At 42.8% G+C, this 23,214-nt stretch overlaps 1 protein-coding gene across 1 annotated transcript; it reads left to right on the top strand.

Moving 5' to 3' along the window:
• The first annotated feature begins 3,720 nt into the window (after positions 1-3,720).
• On the top strand, positions 3,721-9,916 carry Krt12 (keratin 12). The gene is made up of 8 exons (XM_036197179.1): positions 3,721-4,269; positions 5,121-5,203; positions 6,267-6,423; positions 7,305-7,466; positions 7,555-7,680; positions 7,823-8,043; positions 9,145-9,215; positions 9,819-9,916. The coding sequence occupies exons 1-8, from the start codon at positions 3,730-3,732 to the stop codon at positions 9,914-9,916; spliced, it is 1,458 nt and encodes a 485-aa protein (XP_036053072.1). The 5' UTR covers positions 3,721-3,729.
• Positions 9,917-23,214: the final 13,298 nt, after the last annotated feature.

Raw genomic sequence — 23,214 nt, 5'->3', positions numbered from 1 at the left:
TCCATCTATACGGCTGTCAAAGACAATTACATTCACCTCTAAAACCTCAATAACGGAGGCTGACGACTAGTACCAATCTCCAACTGACTAAGCTAACAGACCATGCCATGGGGAGGGGGCTGGCGAACACAGCATCCTGCCTTCAAGAACAGCTGCTGAAGAAGAAATAGGGCTCTCTGCAACTTCTGAAGTTATCTTCTTTTCCTGAGTTCAGAATAAGGGTTACTCAAGCATTCCAGAAAGCCAAGGCAGTGCATTTTCACTGACACATTTAAACAAATTACAAATAAGTTCTTTCAAGCAAAACAACTCTATATAATGATAAGGTTTTTAGCCAGGCAATAGTCTGGGACTCAGGATAAAACATCAGTTAGACATGTGATCTCTCCTTAAGAAGCCTATGGTTCAGGAGAACACACATATAGAAACATATGTGTGTATTATGAAAGCTTAATGTGTGGATATGGAGCAAAACTATTTAAAATATGCATATAGGCATTAAGGATATAAAGCATACATTTCACCACAAAATTGGCTCCAAGTTCAAAACTACATATTATTCATATCACACTGTTGTGGGCTCATTACTGCTAAGAGGTGATTTTGGTTTGGGTGCATCCCCTTTGGTTCTGTAAGCAGAAAGCAGCTGCTGTTTTATTTCTACAGTGGTCAAATGGAGACCCTCAGCCTTGGGAGAGTGTTGCTTGTGAGTAATAGTTAACCACAATGTCAACTCACTTATGCTTTATAATATGTCGGGACACGAAGCCAGATGATAAGGTTCAAACTTAAGATATACTTGCCTACATGTTGGCAGAATTTCCATAGCTTGGAGGATGTCTTGGCGAAAGACCTCCATCTGGGGCTGCAGTTCTTGACATTCCCTATTCACAACTTCGCATTTTCCCAACAAATGATGCTAGTGGGTTGCAGATTCTCTCCTCAAACTTTGTCTGCCTGAGATTGCTGGTCCTTCCCACGCTTTCAGTAAACAGATAGCTCCTGTAAATCTCATGCTTAGAAGCCCCACTTGTTCTTTGTGACTGTGTATATGTTGGGAGGAGAGTGTGTGCCTTGCCTATGTTCCTTATTTAACAAGGTAAAAGAGAGTTGTAATTGAATGTCACCATGGGTTCAGCATTCCTGACCCTGGGAAAGTGGTTTGAAAAAGTGTCAGTCTATTTGATTCTGGGTATTCCTTATAGAGGACTGCCATGAAACTCAGCTGGGACCCTCTGGCATCTGTCCCTAAGCCCCCAATGGGCAGCTCCAACTCTGGCTTGGTATGACTCCAGATTTAAGATTTCCCCTCTGGGGAGGCTGGATAATGGCAAATACTATCTGGATCTTTAGGTGGCTATGAATGCTGAATGAGGAAGAACCTAGGCTTCAGATCTGCACTCTATTACTGTAAAGCAAGTATTGACCTCAAGGCCAACTCTGGTGACATAAAAGCCAGAGAAAGAAGTGTTCTCTGGCGTCAGAGCTCCCAGGAAAGGCGGGGTTGCTAGTAAAGGCTCTGCTTAGGGCAGCTGTGCACCAGAGCCTTCTGAGCACATGCAAATATTATCATTAGGATGATGGTGACACTTCCACCCTCCATATACTGGGCTGGATGGAGTCCATTAACACTCGTGAATCCTGTTGCTTGTCTCCAGGTCAACATTTTCCTAATTCATCATGACTCAGCAGTTGATTTATCAAGAGAAAAATCAATCCAATTCATCTTGAATGCTGGTTTTGTTAGACTTTGAGCAAATGGACAAGGTATGGGTGATGTCCAGATAGTTGTTAGTTATGTAATCTTAATTAAATAATAATACTAATTAATTATGTAGTTTTGGTTTGGTTTTTTTTTTTTTGTTTTTTGGGGGTTTTGGGGGGGTTGGGGGTTTGTTGGGGGTTTTTTTTGGTTTTTCGAGACAAGGTTTCTCTGTGAAGTTTTGGTGCCTATCCTGGATCTCGCTCTGTAGACCAGGCTGGCCTCTAACTAACTCATAGAGATCCACCTGCCTCTGCCTCCCAATCTGTTGGGATTAAAGGCGTGTGCCACCACCACCTGGCTAGTTATGTAATCTTAATTAAAAAATACCAATTATGTTCAAAATGTATAAAATATAGTCATCTAAACCTATATCTTGTTTATATTAGAACAGTTCTTATATTCTCTCTCTCTCTCTCTCTCTCTCTCTAGAGAGAGAGAGGCAGTTATTTTTGAAGTTCAAGAATAGACTTATTTTACAATGAGGAATATAGATACTAGGCCACCATCTCAAGGTAAAAGAAAACCCTTTCCCTTTCTCACCCAACCAAAATGCCCATAACTCAAATTCCAGAAGAGCTCTCCATGCCCTGGAATTATACTAATAGGTTTCCTTCAGGCATAGACATTTTCTCTCCAAGAGCACCATTCAAGTTAATATACTTCCCATCAGAATATTGTTTTCATGCCCCATATATAAGCCATGTCTATTTCATAGGCAAAAATTCTTATCAAAGAAGAAAGTATAGCAGGAATGTTAGTTTTTAGAAAATAAAGGCACCAAGTTTAAAAAAAAGCTATTTTTATTAGTTTTAGTGATGTATAGTTGTGTGTATCTACAGGTGGGTATATCCACATGATTGCTGGTGCCCACTGAAACGGCAAGTATTGGATCCCCTGGAGCTGGATTTAGATAGTTGTGAGTGAGCAGCCATATGGGTGTGGGGGGACTGAACCCAGGTCCTCTGGAAGAATAGCAAGTGTTCTTAAGCACTGAGCCATCTCTCCAACCCCTGGATAAAATTCTTAAGGTTGTACTCCCCAAAGCGTTCACAAAAATTTAAAAAGGCAGCCTTCCATGGGTTGTTCTATGCTGCAAAAGTGCACACCTCTTCATCAGAGCAGTCAACTGAAATGGCTCGCTGCCTTCTGCAGCATAGAATTTTAATCATTTGATATTTTAGACAATATTTTTTTCTTTGTACATATTGGTAATGGTGTAAAAACCTAGGTGATCCAGCCAGTCAACACGTTAATTCCAAAATTCCCATGGGTCATGCTGTTGAAGGGATAGCAATTATTACATAACTCTAACGTTCAGCTTCCAAACAGCACTTTCCCACATGTTGCTGTTCTGCTTCCCAAGGTCAGAAAAGCGAGAACCGTGAAGCCTCCTAACAGCAAATGTTTCTAGAATCTTGAAAACTAAAATTCTAGTATCCACCCAGAAAATGTATTTGTTTCCACCTTCCACTAAAGCACTCCTCACCCACCTCTGAAACTCTTTCTACAGAAAGAACTACAAGCGTGGTTGCTGGGTTCAACTGTGTTTCCCAAGGAACTAGGCAGGGAAGAGGAGGGGAGAATTCCTTAGCACTCCATCTGGTATGTCCTGATTGTCTGGAAGATTCCAACAGTGCTGCAAAAAAGGCAGGAGACAGTTGAAAGTGACAGATTCCTTGTGACGGTGCCCCACCCAGCCTTCTTACTTGGGTGACAGACATCTTACTAGAAATGATCATTCAATTATAGCTATATCAGTGAATTTTCATGGTAGATAAATCACATACCCCCTGAGCTGGCCAGCTGGGGTGGAGGTGAGCATGCTAGTTGGAATGCGGAGAGTGAACTCTTTAACTGCAACACCCACCTCACAGCCTATAAAGGCATGCATGCCCCTTCTGGTATACCGACACTGCTTCCTCTCTGGGGTCACCGCCTTGCCAAGGTCTCTCTCCAGCAACACCATGTCGCTTTCAGTCCGCACCTCTGGACTGTCCAGGAGGTCCTCCTCACAGAATGGGGCGACAGGCAGACCTTGGGGTGCATCTGCTTCTAGTGCTGCAAGCTGCTATGGGGGGATGGCCTCTGGCTTTGGAGTTGGTTGTGGGGGCCTCATTTCTGCGGCTTCCATGTTTGGTTCTGGTTCTGGCTTTAGCGGCGGCTCTATGGGCTCCTTAGCAGGGTTTGGCGCCGCCTGTGGTGGAACTCTGGGAGGTGGCTTGGGAGGGATGGGGATGGGAATAGGGGGAAGCTCGGGTGGTGGCTCTCTGTGTATCCTCTCTGACAATGACGGAGGGCTTCTTTCCGGTTCTGAAAAAGAAACAATGCAAAATCTGAACGATAGACTAGCTTCCTACCTAGGTAAGGTTCGCGCTCTCGAGGAAGCTAATGCCGAACTGGAACACAAAATTCGAGAGTGGTACGAAACTCGAAAAACTGGAGACTCTGGGCCCCAGAGCGATTACAGTAAATATTACCCACTGATTGAAGAATTAAAGAATAAGGTAAGGGGAAAGGCTTTAGAAACCTTTTTTATTATTATTATGGTATTTTATAATAATAAATTCTCTTAACTTAGATTTTTTTTCTAACTAGATTGTACTTAGAGAATTTTCTCCTCTCAAGAAGTGCAGCTCTGTTTGTCATAAAATGGCTAGACTTCCACAGTACATTATTGTACATTTCTTAACTTTTTGATATTATTTTACCAATACAGTTGCTTTTAAAACAAAGCTGTCTTAAACCCTTTGGGGATTTTCGTTTTCTGATTTGTTTTGTTTTATTGGTGAGCTAAGACAGGCTTCAGGCATGTGACCAAGTATCCTCTGGTTGACCTACATCCACAGGCTTTGCCTTAGGAAAATGGAACTGGAGAGCACTGGATGAGTGAGGCAACCCAAGCCAGGAAGGCAAAGGCCCTCTGCTCTCTTTCAAGTGTAGATTCTAGTTTGAGATGTTTAGATTTCTGTGTTTGAGAGGAAGTGAGTATCTGTAGAGGTCAAAAGCAAAAGAGGAGCCATGGTAGGAAGGAGGAGCTCAAGGGAGTGGGTAAAGATCTGGGATATGAAGGTAGGGGTGGAGTGTTGGCGTGGAAAGCTTTTAAACAAGCATGAGGTGGAGATGGAGGGAAAGGTAGGGGTGGGGAAGGGAAGAGCCGGCAAATTAAGGATGCATGAGAAGCCATAGAGAAACTTACTGCTTGAAAAGCTGAAAGGAATGTGATTTAAAATAAAGAGTTTGCATGGAGGAAGAAAAGTATTTAGCATCACCATTTACTCTTAATGTCCAAAACAGCATTTGGGAACTGCCGGCACTTTAGGACTCCATTTTCATGTGTCTCCCTCTATTCTTCCAGATCATTTCTGCCAGCGTTGGGAATGCCCAGATCATCTTGCAGATTGACAACGCAAGGCTGGCTGCCGAGGACTTCAGGATGAAGTGAGTCTGGTACAGAGTCTGGAACACCGATGGTAGATAACTCAGTCCTCATCCCACTCCCCACTTCCTGCCTCCAGTGATGGCAAGGGGGTCAGCTCTCCTCAAGTCCACATGCCCTGAGCCTTCAGTGCTCCCTTGAATCCACATGGTGTTTTTAAAAGCACCGAAAGTCAAACAGTTCACCTTAGACAGCTCTGAAGTATAAGTTGATTCCACCTGGAGCTGCAGATCATCTCTTTGTAATGACTCATAATCCAACATGATAATTATACCTATGTTTAAACCTGAATTGTCAATGTATCAAAATGAATTAATAATATTTTTTGCCAAGGGGTTAAATGGTGCCATTGTTTCCCTGATGACACATACAATGGAAAGTTTAACTGTGCGTTTATTTTTATATCCCAGCTCCTTTCCCATACCCCGCCCTCCTATACAGAGGGAATACAAACTAATTTTTCCTTTTCATATTATAAAATGTCCCCACAAGTAGCTGTAATGACAATAGTCCTGAACCTGTGAAGACTCAGTAAATGCTACTAACAAAGTATGAAGGTTTAAAACTACTCACAAAGAAGGAAAAAAGGGTGACTATTAGCTTACCACCAGTAGTTCTAGGCTACCTTTAGAATGTCAAACCACAGGGAGCCTTCCCCCTGGGGTGCAAGGGTCACTGTTGGTAGAAGGTTATTGCCTCATTATTTCTTCGTTTTTCTTCTCTCCTCTCCAGATGAGCAGTAAGCAATCATACACACACACAGGAGAAAAGTCACAAAATCAAAAATTGCATCAAACACTTTTCATGCACTGTTCTCCTCCCTTTCTTTTTTCAGGGTCTCATGCATCTCAGGCTGGTCTAGAACTCACTAAGTAGCTGAGAATGACCTTGAAATCATGGTCCTCCTGCCTCCACTTCCCAAGTACTGGGATTACAGACATGCACCCCTATGTCTGGCTCTCCCTGCACAGATCCATACACCAAAGAGCCCTGAAGATGGCCAGGGCCCCATCACAATAGTGTGTTAAATGTTGACTTCCTAAACTGTTGGCACTTGGTTTTCAGGTATGAGAATGAGCTGGCCCTGCACCAGACCGTGGAGGCAGACATCAACGGCCTACGCAGGGTGCTGGACGAGCTGACCCTGGCCAGAGCTGACCTGGAGGCACAGACAGAGAACTTGACTGAGGAGCTGGCCCACATGAAGAAGAACCATGAGGAGGTCAGAAATAGCTTTACTTTTTTTTTCCTCACAGATCCAAAAATCACAATTTTGAATTAACAAAGCTAGAGACTATGATATCTCTGTATTATTATGACTATTAGTTCTGGGGTTCTTTCATGTGCACCCCCAACCCCCACCCCACCCCAGCCTCTCTCCCCTCTGTGTGTACATGTGTTATGGTAGGTACTCTTTGTTAAGGTTTAATAGGTTATAGACTCAGGATGGCAAAGAGTATTCTGATTTTATTGCTTCCATTCTTAAGTAATGGCAGAAATTTTCAGTATCTTCATTAAGTATATTTTCTTTAAGTATGGAGTATTTTAAAAACTAAAACAAAACTCTGCAAATAATATGTGTGCCACATATGCTAGAGAAATATAACCAGTATAAGACATCACATGGAACTCTGATTTGTGCATCAGAGGCTGGGAAAGGAAGAAGGGTTGCTGGCAGTGGGCATCTAAGGCAGTTTCTGATGGATTCTCAGTGACTGTGCTGCGAAATAGCATATGAACCCAGGTACCACTTGCAGCCCTAGCTTTGCAGCCCTAGCTTTGCAGCAGCAACCTGCACACCAGGTCCCTTTCCTTTCGTAAAGTATAGGAAGTAGATGTTCTAGAAACAGAGCCAGCAACCCTGCACAGAAACCTATGAAAATATCTTGGGTTTTGTTTGTTTTTCTTAACCAGAAGAAAAATGGGTTTTCAAGCTAAAAATGTGCTGATGTCTTGCATTAACGTTTTGCTTTTATACCAACTCTGTCAAAAATATAATTTTATTATTACCGTGGATGAAGAGACCCAAGAAGGCAAAAGTCCCTGGGGGCTCCACTAGTTGCATGAACTTCTACATCCTTTTCTCTCCATTGCTGTCCCTAGGAACTGCAAAGTGTCCAGACAGGTGGTCCAGGTGAGGTCAACGTAGAAATGGATGCTGCACCCGGAGTGGACCTCACCAAGGTCCTCAATGAGATGAGGGCCCAGTATGAAGTCATGGCTGACCAAAATCGGAAAGATGCAGAGGCCTGGTTCCTTGAAAAGGTAACACCAAGAGAGAGATTTGGTGCATTTCCAGAAATCCCCTTGAGCCAGCACAGAGCTCACCCATCCACCCACTTGGCTGTTGCAGAGCGGAGAGCTCAGGAAAGAGATCAGCAGCAATACGGAGCAACTTCAGTCTAGCAAGAGCGAGATCACCGACCTGAGGCGCATGGTGCAGAACCTGGAGATTGAACTCCAGTCCCAGCTCGCCATGGTAGGGCAACATGAGGAGCGAGATGCGGCATCATTTAGCTTCCAAAGATAATGTTGCATCCACTGGACTGTGGACTGCTGGACTGTGGGCTGCCCTCTTGTTTTCAGACCCCCACACTCCTCTGTCTCTCTCCCATTTGCAGAAGAAGTCTCTGGAAAACTCACTGGCTGAAACCGAGGGTGGTTATTGCTGCCAGCTATCTCAGGTGCAGCAGCTGATAGGCAGCCTGGAGGAGCAACTTCAACAGTTGCGCGCAGATGCCGAGCGCCAGAACGCCGACCACCAGCGGCTGCTCGGCGTCAAGGCCCGCCTAGAGATGGAGATTGAGACCTACCGTCGGCTGCTGGATGGGGACGGCCAAGGGTGAGCAGACAGACAGTGAAGTTGGAAATATCTCAGGGGCTGATAGGCAGTAGACTCCTGATGCAGACTGTTTCTTTGGCTATGGGAGGAGAGGTCTATAGTAGATTAAACAAGGAACAAATCTTGTCAGTAATCTAATCCCAGCATGCAAAAGGTTGAGGCAGCAAAGCCCAAGTTCCAGACCAACCTGAGCTACATCTACATAGTAAGACAGTCTCCAGGAAGAGGAGGTGGGCTGGCGAGTATCTCAGAGGGTAAAGAGCTTGCAAATGTGAAGGACTGAGTCCAGAACCCCCAACCCACCTAAGTCTCTAATCTCATCTCTCCTACCGAAGATGGAAGGTAGAGACAGGCATACCCCAGAAGTTTGAGGCCCAGTGTGTCTCAAACAAGCTGTAGTCCAGGACCAACCTAAGGTGTATCCGGCATCCATGTACATAGTGGCAAACACATCCTTATACTTACACACATGAACATGCACACACACACACACATACACACACACACACACACACACACACACACACACCATGCACACACATCAAGCACACACAAACACACACATAAAGATTTAAAGAGGAGGAAGATAAAACAATGAATCTAGAAAACACAAGCCTTGAATTTATTAAATACTATACAAAATGTATCTAGCCATTAAATGACTTGATACTAACTAATAAAATGCTACAGTGGACAAAGACACATTATAAATGAACATTTACATGTTACAGAAAATCCCTCTGATGACTCCGATGCTGGGGATGACTCATCAATAGTAGCCATCTGGACCACCTCCATCCCATGGTAGCAAGCCTGTCAAAAACAATAGCAGTAGAAGAACTACTCCAAACTGTGAATTAAGAAAGCTGATTTCTAAGACCAGGCTGCATCCCCTCAGAACCCATCATAGGTGGTTTAGAAACAAATGTCTATTGACCCAATGAGTTACCCTAATGATTCATCATTCAGCCAAGAAATCTGTAATAGCATCTCTATTTTTTTTTCTGCTGTAGTTGTATAGATATCCCTAACGTTTAAACTCAAACATCAGATTCTCCTGAACCAGCAACTACATTAGCCCAGCCTCTGTTTTCTTTACAGCACCGGATTTGATGACAGTTTATCCCTCACTGTCTCCAAATCTCAGACACCATCTGTTGATTCCTCTAAAGGTATGGAGAGAAGAATCATTAAAAATAGGTCAGAAACCCATCATTAATGACTAAACTGTAAGATCTCATTAAGTGTTGAACATAAATAACTCATGATATATTTCTGTTCTGAGCAGGGGACACATCAGTGTCTCTCCTGAAGCAAAGTGAGCAGTGGGTAGTGTATTAAAACTCTCAGCAAGCTAAGGAAGGGGAATCCCACTCCGGGTGCGGTGAGCACCACACACACTTCTGAAATGCTTTAAAATGCTCCAGGCCTGGTAGTGCCTGCCATCCCAGCTCTTGGAAAGCTGAAAAACAGAGGACAGTGAGTTCCAGGCCAGCTTGAGCTACTTAGCAAGACCCTGAACTGAAAGAAAAAGAAAGGAAGAGGGAAACACAGAGATGGAGGGAGAGAGTGTTTTGATTTGTGCACAAGACAGTTTTGAATGAATTTCATTTCCACTGAAGAAAACTCATTTGGTTTGGGATGGGAGTCACTTCGAAAAGTCTAAATTTGACAAAAAGCTTAGGTTGAAGAATAAACTCTAGTGGTAATCATTAACCCCTTTTTCTGTTTTGTTTTGTTTTGTTTTGTTTTGTTTTGTTTTGTTTTACCTTTAGACCCAAATAAAACTAGAAAAATCAAGACAGTTGTGCAGGAGATCGTGAATGGTGAAGTGGTCTCATCGCAAGTTCAAGAACTTGAAGAAGCAATGTAAGGCTTCACACTAGCTCCTTGGGAAGGCGAGGTTACAGCTAGAAGTGATTGCTTCCATGTGCAATGTTAATTCAGCATCTGTTTTGGTCACTTTCGCCTTCCTTGGCTTCTCTATTCCTGTCCAGTCTTGTTAGCATGTCTGAAACGAGTCCCTGGGGCTGTGCTGATCTTCATTATAAACCCAAATCACCTTACACCTTTCTGGGCCTGAAGAAGTCTTTCCACTAGGTTCCTCCCCCCCCCCTTCACCTGGACCATCTGTTTAATGCAAGAGCTTTAATGGAGTAGTATTGTTTTAACAGAGCTAACTTTGATTAAAGACTGACTAATGGCAATGAATTGAAGTGTGTGCCTCCTTGATTACAATAATAATGCCAAGGGCATAGACACAAGCTTTTAATATCTTGATAATAAAGTACATAAGCACTCAGACAAAAAGAAAATGAGGGTGGAGGTTAAGATTATTTTGAAGGGGCTGGCCTCTATGTGACAGCCCATCATCGAGGTTGGTGAAATGTTATATTTTCCTTTCTAGGAGAGGTCAGTAGCTCGAGTCATTTTCTGGGGACTTATTTCATAGTCAGTGAGTTCCCTACACTTAATTCCATATACTCAGTGTGTTCCTATAGAATGGAAGAAAGGAGAATCAGTGGTAAGCAAGACCTGGTCCTTGTCTGAGGGCAGAGGTAGACATCTACGAGGCACGGTGATACCTTGGCAGAGGGCTCACAGGAGTTCCAAGGATGCATGGGGGAAGAAGGGATCAAGTTATGTAGGGGCAACTAAATATTTCGTTCAGAAATCCACCAGTCAGCAAAGAGCGAAAGGAGCAGAGCACACAGATGTGACAAGAGCTAAGGGTGGAGACCTCCCTGCCTTGTGCTCCTTCGTCCTATCTGGGAGTGGTGAGGTCTAGGGTGGGGCTTTATGAGCGTGAGTCAGATCCAAAAGCAATGACAGCAGTCAGGTTCTGAGTTGAGACAGAAGACACCCAAAGTCTAAATCAGAGTAGATAGTGGTTTGATGTAGGCTGTCAAATCCACAGCCCCTGAAAGACAACAAGAGTGGGATTCAATGAGGAAGACCCAGGACTCCAGAGACAGACTGGGTTCAAATCCTAGCTCTGTTACTTAATCTTGAGTAACTTCTCTCTGCATGCCTCTGTCTCCACATGTGTAGTGCAAGCACATGGCCTTGCAGGTGCACACATCCTCAGCCATGCATGTGCAGGCCTGAGTGGAACATGAGGCTCCTCCCTCTGTTGCTCCCCCCCCCCCCCCCCCCCCCCCCCCCCCCCCAGTTGAGACAGGCTCTCTCACTGAGCTGAGTGGGCTGGCCAAGGGAGTTCTCAGGCTCACAATGCTGGGGTCATATGTCTGGCTCACAACGCTGGGGTCATATGCCTGCCTTGCTTCTTAAGTGTGTGCTGTGTCTTCTAACTCAGCTCCCCATGCTTGCAGAGCAAAAGCTCTCTTTACCCTCACACCATCTCCCCAGTGTCCACTTTTGGGACGATTAAATGAGGTAGTCTACATAAAACAACAGGAACCTAGAAAGTGTTGGCCCCAGTTGAGGCAGAGAAGGGAATAGCATGTTTTCTTTCGTTTTCTTTGTTGGAATGCTCAGGATCAAACCCAGGGCCTCAGTATGCTATGTAACTGATCTGCTACTGAGCTGTGCGCCCGGCCTCAGAGTGCTCAGTGTGTGTGTCCCATCATTGTCCACTATCTGGAACCAAAATGGGATGGAGAAACCCAAGAAGGATGAGGAAGGAATAGCCAATGGGCAGAGGAGAGAGGAAATATGGAGCCTGGAAGACTTCTACAGCTGGGAATGCCCTCAGGGGGTTTCTCCATGTTTGGGCTGGTCACCTTCCTCTTAATGTTTTTAGTGGCTTCGGGTCCTCTGTTCATCTCCCTCTAGCATGCATTCATCTCCCTATTTGGGTGTCCTCTTCCAACACCTGTCGTAGATGAACCTGGCCTTTCACACCCAAAGAGATGTCCTAGGTCTGTTCCTGAGTAAGATCTCCCAGCCTCAGTAACAAGTGATGTCACTACTGTGATCTTCCGGAATCCTGTAAATAGCTATTGTTTTAAGCAATGTGTTCCCCCTTGTAGTTACATCTGAATATCCAAGTGATGAGAGGCTTGAGCGGCTCCAAAGAGGGTACGACCAAACGCAAACCTAATGGTCATTCCTGAGATAGCTTGGTTTCCTGGCCTTTCCTTCTTTTAGAAATACCTCCACCCCTGCAATGTGGCTCAGAGACACCACTGCCCCAGAAGCTTCCTCTTAGGCTTTTCTCTGTGAACCTTGGGCTCCATCCTCCCAGCTCCCCTCCATGCTCACCCTCTGGTTAATCTCATCTGGCCCTGTGTTTTCAACTGTTGTCTATACTGTGATTACTCCTTGGGGTGGCCTCCATAATGATCCTAGTTATCCCTACCTCCTGTCCTTCATGTGGGAGGAATTGACAGAACACGGCCCCCAAGGACAACCCTAACCCCAACCCTAACTCTTCCCAACACTGAGCCTAACTCTAACCCATACCTAAATAGTACAAAGCTGTCTTGGCAGAAGGAGGGAGGTGACGATAGGAGATGGCTGCGGAAGCGAAGGTGGTCAGCGTACACAATATAGAGGGTCAAAGTACTGTTTGCTGTGCTTTGGTCTCAGGGAATGCCAGACGACTACAAGCTTATACTACAAGGGAAGGCAGTGTCTAAAAAATATCAGCGATTTCACATACTCTCCCACTGAGGCTCCAGTGACTGGGATCCCACAGAATGGCAGCAGGTTCCAAATCACAGTCTTTTTGCCACGCTATCTCTGTGGGATATTCTCTGGTCTCCATTTGGCAAATGAAGTCTGAAACCCGTATTCTCACTGGCAAGAGATGCGATGAGCACAGCATCCGTCCTCGTCCTCTCAGACGGCTGTGACAAAATGCTTCAGACCAGAGGACGGGAGTATAAATGACAGAAACTGATCTCTCACAATTCTACGGGCAGACTGGGTGCTTGCTCAGGGCCCACTGCCTGGGCACATGGTAGAGGATGAAAGCCACACCCTGGGACATCTTTTCCATAAGACACTGATCTCATCTTCAAGGGCTCTGCTATTAGAACCTCCCAAATGCCCCACATCTTGACACCACCATATGATGATATTTATTTGTACTGAAATGTGATTTTATTTGTATGTTAATAAAGTTGCCTTGGGGTCAGAGCAAGCCATAGCAGAAGCTGGGGGGTGGTGGTGAACGCCTTTAATCCCAGCACTTGGGAGGCAGAGCTAGGCAGGATCTCTGTGAGTTCAAGGATACAGCCAGCATGGAGACACACGCCTTTAATCTCACTACCAACCATAGAAGACCTGGAGGTCTGTACAGACAGGCAGTGACGAGGAGGTCATGTGGTTGGGTTTACAACCAATGAGAAGGCAGAACAGAAAGTCTTTAAAAAAGACAGGACACAGGAAGTAGGTCTCTTGCAGAGAGGAAAGACAGAGCAGCAGTGAAGGGTAAGGTTTTCAGCTCTCAGCTATTGCTCTGACCTCTTGGCTTTTAACTCTGCAATTAGCTCTGTGTTTCTTATTTAACAAGACAGTTACATCTACACCACCACACTGGTGACTGGATTTTAACATACATATTAGGGGAGAATACAAACTTCTGGGCCACAACAGTGACCTCACAAGAGTCAGCTTCTACCACCAGATCACAATCTCTGATTCAGCACAGTTGTGAAAGGCCCCTCGGCTCTGCAAGACACAATTTGGAAAAATGTCATTAGGGGAAATAAGTTGCTCAAGGGGGGGGGGAGGGGGGGAGCTAAGAGATTAAACAGCAAAAGACAACTATGTTAAAGTCTGAAATTTTGCAAATTTAAGTTCTTATTTATAGATGCAGTCATTGTTTTGTCTAAGCTAAGGGAGGGTCCGGAAGACGCCATGTATGCTGAATTGTTACAGTAATCTCTTGGGACTAGCAAGGGGTTCCAAGAGGATGCTCTATTTTTCCTTCTGTGTGTGTCTTAAAAGTTTAACAAGACATATATTGCTCTAATAATCAAGGACAAAATGGATTTTAGTCATCCAAACAAATGTGTTTGAGGAAAGGTTAACAGAAGAGCGAAAACCACCCAGAGACAACCCCTTAGACACAAAGCAAGACTCCTTTCAGCTTGATGAGAGCGCCACCTGCTGGAACTTCAGAAAAGGAACTTTAAAAACTACCTCTGTTCAAGTCACTTAAGATTAGAACATCAGATTATTTCTTTATTAAGAGAGGAAGAAGGAAGGTGAGAGCGGGGAAGAAGAGGGAAGGGAGAAGGAAGAAGAGATTTCTTTTCATTACCAACTTCGTAAGCTAAAACTGTCTTATTTAACTAGTAATCACTCCCCAGCAGGTCTACTAGACAGTTTGTGGAAAATCAAGTTAGTAATTAACATTTAGACTACCAGGAAGGTAATCTGACCATCTTGAGCTCTTTAAAATGTACTTAAATATCAAATAAAGTGAAAATGTATTCGCATAGCTGAGTAAATGACCTTTCATGGAGTAAATATTTCTTAAATGTTAGACATGGATATATATAAGACTAAATTTTATTAAGATTCATATCATGCTCTGGGAAGATGAATCAGTCAGCAATGTATTTGCCACATAAGCACAAGGACCTGGGTCTGAGTCCCAGAATCTCAGAGAATGAGACATGTGGATCTTTGGGGCTCACTGGTGAGCCTCGGCCAAGAGAGACCCTTTCTCAAAAAGCAAGATGGAAAGGGTTGGGGATTTAGCTCAGTGGTAGAGCGCTTGCCTAGCAAGCACAAGGCCCTGGGTTCGATCCTCAGCTCAAAAAAAAAAAAAAAAAAAAGCAAGATGGAGAGAACCTGAAGAATTACATCAAATGTTGACTCCTGACCTCTACTACAGGTACACATACGTATGTTTATACACCTGTACACATACGTGCAAGCACACCACAGAGAGAGACAGGCAGACAGGCAGGCAGAGAGTAGTCTCTAAACTCAAAATCAAATTAAAAAGCCAATGTGTTGTCTGTATCTTTTTCATTGCCGCAGCTGGTTTCCAAAGCCGGGGCTGCACCATCCAGCAACACAGTAACCAAAGATTATTAAGATCAGAATTTATGATCCTAGAGCCAGGCAGCAGTGGCACACACCTTCAATCCCAGCACTCAGGCACCAAAACTACATAGAGAAATCCTGTCTTGAAACACCAAAAAAAAAAAAAAAAAAAAAAAAAAAATTATGTCCTAAACCTAATCACCCGATGAAGTCCACATGCTAGAACACAACCCAGCAATTTATAAAGACTGGAGATACTGATATAGAAACCCCATGGAAAGCGGGACATGGTGACATGCAACTGGAGTCCCAGCTACGCAGGAAGTGAGACAAGAGGATCATTGCAGGCCAGGAGTTCAAGGCCAGCCTAGTGACTAAGCTAAAGATGTCAGACATGAAAGAGGACATCTCTATGATCCCGTTATATGAAACTTTAGGAAAAACAAGTCTCCTCTTTTCCATCCCTTCACAGGCACTCCTAAATGATTCGAATGATGCAAAAGAAATGCGCAAGTGTTCTTGTTCATCTGAAACATTTCTTACCTGATACACAGTCAGGGTCAATCATAGTCTGCTCCCTGTGTGACAGGTTACCGTCAGCGTCAGATAAGCCAATTTCCAAGCTTTGTGAGCAGCAAACTCCCTCAGAACTGGAAGATGACAGTTCTAGGCAGCTGCTCAAACTGAAGGAGAGAGCTCTACACATAAACACCCTGTGAGCTATGAAACAGGCCAAGGGAACCTTAGCATGCTCAGGGTTAACTCTTGCGACATTGGGGCTCTCGGTATAATGTATAATAAAGTCATGAATAAACCCACAGCTTTACAGGCATGCAATGGTGTGTTTGCAAAATTCAGAGTTGATATTTAAGCTTCATAGAAAGCAAAAGCATGGGCATAAGGCATTTCAGAAATAATTTCTGTACTCAGGTCTTCTTTAAAATTCAGTTGTGAATTCAATGGCTGTCACTGTTGACATTGTGTTCCACATGTTCTGTGTGTGCGTGTGTGTGCATGTGTGTATGAGTGTGTGCACGTGTGTGTGTGCATGTGTGCCACACACACATGCTGCTATGCAATGTACACAGTTCAGAAGTTGGTGCCAGATGTCTTCTTTTATCATTCTCCGTCCACCTTTTTTTTCATGTTTATTATTACTACTTTTTTTCTTTTTGGAGCTGAGGATCGAACCCAGGAATATTATTACTATTTTTGAGACAAGTTCTCTTCGCTGAAACTGGAGCTAGCCCTTGGGGCTTACATGTGCAGGATGCCACATTCAGCTTTGTTTGTTCTTAACCTAGGTGCTGGGGATCCAAGCTCGGGTCCTCATGCTTCCACAGCAAGTACTTCCCCACTAAGCTATCTCTGCAGCCCTATACATGCATTCTTAACGATATGCTATTTTCTTCCTCAAAATCATGGAAACAAATACATGAGTTAGAAGCAGACCTTGGTTTAAATGAAACAGCTCACGAAGGTCAGCGGGGACTGAAAGCAGATGGTAGTTCAGGCTTTGCTCAGTGAGCCATTGTTTTCCTGAGAAAGTTAGTCCACTTGAGATGGTTCACCTCTCACAAAAAGACGGCCATGATATCGTCTATATTCATAGGAGTCCAGCATTTTAACTGTGGGAACCACCACAAGCACAGGACACAATGACTGAGGCTGGTCAGTCAGTTTGGTGAGGGACCCACCTCCTACAGGTTACGTAAACATGAAGCTTCTACCAAGAAAAGTGTAAGTGTTTTGTAATATTTCATTTACTGGGAACTACTAAGGAATCTCAAGAATGCACTTAAGGGCACAATTTTACTTTTCAAGTGAGCAGGCTACAAATATATCATTCAAACCAGTTCAAGTGTAAATTTTATTTTTGAGCAACGTTCAGTTGGTATAGTTTTACATAGAATTATAAATTCCTTTGTTTGCATGTTGACCCAACAGATTTATTTACCATCACATACCTGTAGGTATCTATGTATTCTATTGAAATAATGCCAGTCTGAATGACCTCAATGCAAATGCATAATGCAGCGGTATACACTGCTTTCCTTATCAGATTGGTGCAGGTGGAGCAAGGTTTCATTGTTGTTCATGGGCAAGTGTTACAGTTCCACACATAACAAACACAATTGTTCCACAAAGGTGTGAGGAGGAGGCACTTACTTGTGTGGAAGATATGACGTTCCTCACTCCTTTTTTATTGGTTTTAGAAGGAGCAGCTCATATCATTAAACAGATATTCCTAGGGCATGTTTTTTAATGGTGTAACACTCTTAAATATTTTATTACATTTTACATTATATGTGAGTACTTCCAGAGCACTTTATGCTTGGGGGACATCTATTCTAAGCTGTCTTATGTGCTGATTTTGGATGACAGAGTAATGTCGATGTTAAAATGTCCTATCTCATCAAATAGCAGCTGGGTGAGCTAGCAGACCAATTTTTATCAGTTTGAAAAATAAACCATAGGCCATCAACACCCAACCAAGAGATAGCCCTAGAACACAATCTGTGGAATTCCATCCACACAGATCAGAATTCACCAGCCAGGTTAGACATAAAAACACCGCAATGGCATCTAGCCTCCCTGTCCTGACTGTTCAGAAGTTGAGAGGGTCAGGCAAAGTCTTCCAGGACAGTATAAGTGGAGGAACTTGTGACTCAGTTCCCCACTGGTGACCCCAGTGGCAGAACTCTCCCCCATGTGACCTCGGACTGTGTTTGTACAGCTTACAGAGCTGAGGGAGCTGGAAAGCTGAAAGCTGGCCAGCAGGAGGATGAGAGTCGCTAGAGGGGAGGGCATGGCTGGGCAGGGAGGAGAGCCCAGGAGTGCTTGAGTCATTATGACCATGACGATCTGTCAGCTTGAGGGTACACGGGGAATGGTTGCATGACCAGGGACGTTCCTGAGGAGTGGAGGGACAATCCGTGTCAGGTTGTATTTCCCAACAGACACTAAAATAGCAAGTTACACAATTACTTGTCAACTTAGACAGGAGATATTTTATTGTCATACTGTTATGTGAAAGGGCCTTTATTCAAAGATCTGTATGAGTCTTCATCCTATTGGTTACATTTAAGCTGCACTTTCCAAAACATTGGTACCCTGAAAACCTAATCATGCAAAACTGCATTCCAAAAATATATGCTGTGTATCATAAAATACATGTGTGTTGTATGTTATATGTTGTGGTATGTACACATATCCAAGCCTTTTATGTTATCATGACAATTTACCTCTGACTCACAATTATGTTAGTGTCTTTAATGGTTATTAAACTTATGTTTGACTTGCTAGACAAAAAACATCAAATAAGAAAACATTATTTTAACAAATTCTTCTATTTCAGTGAAATTGAACTTAAGCTAAGCAATCCAGGAAGAAATATTCTTCACCAGTGTTGCTCTAAAAATCCTTCTGATGAGGCTTTTTACCTAAATCAAGCTCTATACACCCTGAAACTATAGCTGTTTGATTCCTCCATTCAACAACACACTAAGCTCATTGTGGGCATATCTGCCTCTGTATCTTCTTAATGCCTAGATCTGGTTATTTTTCTCCACTGCCATGACCGTCACCCCCATCTGACCTAGAAGGCCGCACAGCTTCCATTTATACCCACTCCTTTCTATTCTCCCCTCACAGAACTGATCTCATCACCACATTACTCAAAACTCTTCAAAGACTTGAGATAAATGCAAACATCCAGCCAGGTCTAGCTCAAATATCATCTCTTCTGGAAAGACTTGACTATTGACTAGCCTTTTCTTCTACCCTCCCCCCAACTACCATTAACCAAATCTATTGACTAGCCTTTTCTTCTATCCCCCCCAACCACCATTAACCAAATCTGATTCTCATGATATATATATATATATATATATATATATATATATATATATATTAGTATTAGTATTATTACTTCCCCTTTGTATCTCTTAGCACAATTTGCACTTCTATATTTATTCACGTGACAATTGAAATAATATAAGCAAATTCTTTAAGGGAGGAGCGTGTCTGTTTTCAGTTCAGGGGAACTACTGCCCTCTTCTGGCCTCTAAAATATCTGCACTCATGTGCATATATGCTCTTACAACACATAAATTTCCAAGAAAAAAAAACACAGTTCCATCACTACAAGACACTCTGTCCAGTAAGAAACTTTGTCTCAAAAACAAGATGGCCAAATCCTGTCCCGTAGCAACACCCAGAGTTGATCTCTAGCCTCTACATGCATATACACATGTCCACACACAAATATACACAATACTGTCATGTAGAACAGTGAATAAAACATCACATGTATCCCACTGCAGGAGGTGACCAGTACTTGTTGCATAGAGGTACATGGAATCATGTACAAGTGTCAAAATACTGAACAGAAGCGGTAACATTGTGCTGCTCTCTGGACAGCTCAAGTACTTAGCATATGGCTACCACATTAAAAGTACTCAATAAACATTTGTTATATAAGCATTGGGTGCTGTTTTCTGGAAATACCCATCAGATCACAGGCTGCTCTCAACCTTGGTCAGAGAGGCTTCTCTCTGCAGCAGACAGCAGTTGGGGCAGAGATGCCTAACTGGTCAATGTGCTGACATCAAGAGACCAAGTGCTCAGCCCCAGATGGGACATCTAGATGAACCCCACCACCAAGCTCAGGGACCATTACAGAAGAAGAAGCATAAGGAATGAAGAGCTGGAGGACGCTGTGATGTGCTGTCTGCTGAATATGGCTATCATGAACTCACAGCAGCTGTATTTACTTCTCGATTTTCCACCACTCTCTATGATAACACTGAATGGACAAACCCACGCTTATCAAGACACATCAGCTAAACAGTTTCCAACACAGAGGAGGCGTTAAGAGGATGCCTTGAAAATACTCCGCCTAGACCTATTATTTGTTATTCCTCATTTTAAATATGCTTCAGTCCCCTGAAAATTACTCTTACTTTGTTCTTAATTCTCAATAAAAGGGTTCAACTAGCTGTTGCAGAAGAAAAAGCACCGAGAAAGGTTTTCCATTTTACTGAGGTAGTCGTTGGACTCAGTGAGTATTTTCAGTGCACTTTGTGGAGACAGAAAACTTACCCAAAGCATGCAAACCTGAGCTTGGTCATTTCACAAGCTTACTGATAGAAATCATGTTGCCCAATGTCTGGTGATTCAATAGAGAATGCTCTTCAGTTTCAACAAGCAGGTTTTTAACTCATGACATTTTCTAAGGAAAGCAACCTGAGGCTTTTCTTCCCACATATATTAGGAATATCAGAAGTTGTTCTGACAAAATAACTTGTTTTTTATTCAGTGTTTATTGGATAACAATATGCCCATAGACATTAACTTATAGAAGCAATATTGGCATTTCCTAACTCATCCATAGAGAGTACAATCAATGAACTATGGGTATAAGAGAGAATTCTCCTAAAGCAACTGATGGAAGACTAGGTTTATAGGGAAGGAGAAAAAAGCATGATTTTAATGTCAAAATAATCCTCATATTCCAGATCAAAATAGAACATGTGTCTCTCAGCCCTTCTCATGAGAGGTCCTCCAAGATTTACTTTTCTCTCAAATTAATATCAACCTGGCTTTCCAGAGGCAACTGTGCGCAGCCACACACGTGATTGCTAGTCATCTTACCTTGAGGCATAAAGTAATCTGCCTAGGAGAGATGTAGACAGGGTGCTGAAGACCTTTGCAAGATGGAGAAAAATTCATAGGGCTGAGCAGGAGAACCACTCTTGCGATGGATCAGCATCTGAATAGGGCCTACACACCCAAGCAGAAGACCGAAAAACACTACGTAACATTTCCCTGCATGGTGTGTAGTGCAAGTTGATGGGCAAAATCGAAACCAAAGTGTCTGACTTATAAGAATCCCAAGTTCCTTGGCCATGACAATCTGGACTTCAGCCTTACAAGAGGAAGTCATTTTTTTTTTAATTATTTATATCACGTATGTGCCTGGTGTACATGGAGGCCAGAAGACAACATCAGATCCCCTGGGACTGGAGTTATAAATGGTTGTGAGCCACCATGTGGGTGCCAGGAATTGAACCCTGGTCCTCTAGAAGAACAGCCAGGGCTCTTTACTGCCGAGTCATCTCTACAGCCCAAAGATGAATTTTTTTTTTAACGAATATGCCATCATTTTCTTGAATAGTTCCTTATTTCAGGGAATCAGACAATTAGATGTGCAATGCCATCCCAATCAAAACTCCAGTGACGTCTTCCAGGGGACCAGAAAAAAACAATCTCAAAATTCATAGACACATAAAAGACTCAAACGTCCAGAGCTGTATTCATCAAGAACAAAGCTGAAGCATCACACTAACAAACACGTCACAGCACAAAAGCAGACACACAGAGAGGACTCACAGTAGCATTCCCAGAATCAGGCCACAAAGCTGCCAACCGATTCTTTAAGGTTTTTTATTAGCATATATCAAGTGTATATAATGGACTTCATCATGAAATTTTCAGACCTACATATATTGCTTTTGTTCATATTCTCATACCTGCTCATGTTCTCTTATCTCCCATTCACTCCTATGGAACCTCTTCCTCTTCCCAAATAATCCTTGTATTTTTTTTTTAAATATAGATTTGGTACATGCCAGAAACATGCAATGTCTTTCTTTTTAGTCTGCCTTACTTCACAGTGCATACCGACCTCCAGTACCACCCATTTTCCTTCAAACAGCATAATTCTGTCCTAGAAGACAAACACAAATGTAACACCATGTATCATTGGCCATCTAGAAACAAATCCCCAGTACTTAATGTAGCGTCCAGGAGAAGGTGGGTTTCCGACACATGTCAGATGGAATGATGATTAAAAATATCACATTAGGTTGTCCCATCATCTACATTAAAAACTCACAGGAAAGTGAATTTGGGGTACAGTTCACTGAGAGTGCCCATGCATACCGTGTAAAATTCCCCAAATCAATCCATCAATCAAAAAAATTGTTTTGGTCAGAGGAAAAGATTGGCTAAGTCCAGTGAAAACTATTTAGTCTGTCATTTGGCATATTTTCCAATAAAAGCTTATGCTGATTGAATTTTTCATCTTGGTACCAATTAGACTGTCATACATGTGTATGAGTCTAGTGTATGAGTCACACAAAATTAGAAAATCTGGGGACAATCATAATATTTTAATCACTACTCTCCAGCAGATGACTGTAGAGCACTCTATGGCAAGGGCTAGCCAAACTAACCTACTGATCCAATAGTATTGGGTAAAGTGTCCTGCCCAGCAGGGGGAATAGCAATGTCTAACAGTTGAATGACTCAAAAGACCAGAATATGAACACTCAGGGAAAGTTTGTTTGTAGTGAAACAAAAACCCAATGTGTGTTATTAGATTTTGCAATGGCTGTGTTGCAATATAGAAATGTGATTTTAATTGAAGAGGAAGATAATTACAGCTTAAGAGCCAACTACTTAATCAACACCACCATCAGAGAAGTCTGAATGACAAACCTTGGCCCCACACCCCAAAAAAAAAGGGTGAACCCAGAAAGTGATTAAAGCAAGTTCCCATTACAAATGTGTTCAAAACACGTGAGCCAACCTGGAGCCACACCCTGAAACAGAGTGGGGGTGCATTTATGTTGCCAATGATCATTACATTTAAATAATTTCCATGGGTTTAGATAAGAAAATGAGAGACTCTGTTTTGAATTGTATCTCAAAAGGATGCAATGTTACTCTGGAGATGGACACAATGGGATAAAACACAGTACACATTTCTCCAAACAGCATTCCTTGAGATAATACCACAAACAGAAAGAAAAAAACAGATTAAAATTACACATTTACAAGAGATTCAGGTAAAGTCAACTCCCATGATGCTGTAGGTGTCATGTCAGGAACAGGTGGATGAGCTGGTGGGAAAGACTTTAGGAGAGGAAAGACTCTCCAGCCAAATGGCCACATCTGTCTAGCAGATTTCAAGCCAAGATTAAAAAGATTTATAAGAAATCATTGGTAGCATCTTAAGTAACATATGTAAGTCAGTGAGTTTCCCATCACCAGAAATATTCAACTTGTCATTGCAGACATTTGATAAGGAGTTCTTCGTAATGTTGACTATTTAACAAGACAAAAAAAAAGGGGGGGTGGGGGGGGAATGATTAACATTTGAGAATACCTGCTATGGTATCCAGTTACATTTTTTTCAAG

This window comes from Onychomys torridus, chromosome 8 (genome assembly GCF_903995425.1).
Source record: "Onychomys torridus chromosome 8, mOncTor1.1, whole genome shotgun sequence".
NCBI lineage: Eukaryota > Metazoa > Chordata > Mammalia > Rodentia > Cricetidae > Onychomys > Onychomys torridus.
This window is presented reverse-complemented; position numbering and strand designations above follow the sequence as displayed.

Coding starts and splice junctions, on each gene's coding strand:
- Krt12 (XM_036197179.1), top strand. CDS start 3,730: ATGTCGCTTTCAGTCCGCACCTCTGGACTGTCCAGGAGGTCCTCCTCA. Junction 6,424..7,304: donor TGAAGAAGAACCATGAGGAG/GTCAGAAATAGC, acceptor TGCTGTCCCTAG/GAACTGCAAAGTGTCCAGAC. Junction 7,681..7,822: donor TCCAGTCCCAGCTCGCCATG/GTAGGGCAACAT, acceptor TCCCATTTGCAG/AAGAAGTCTCTGGAAAACTC.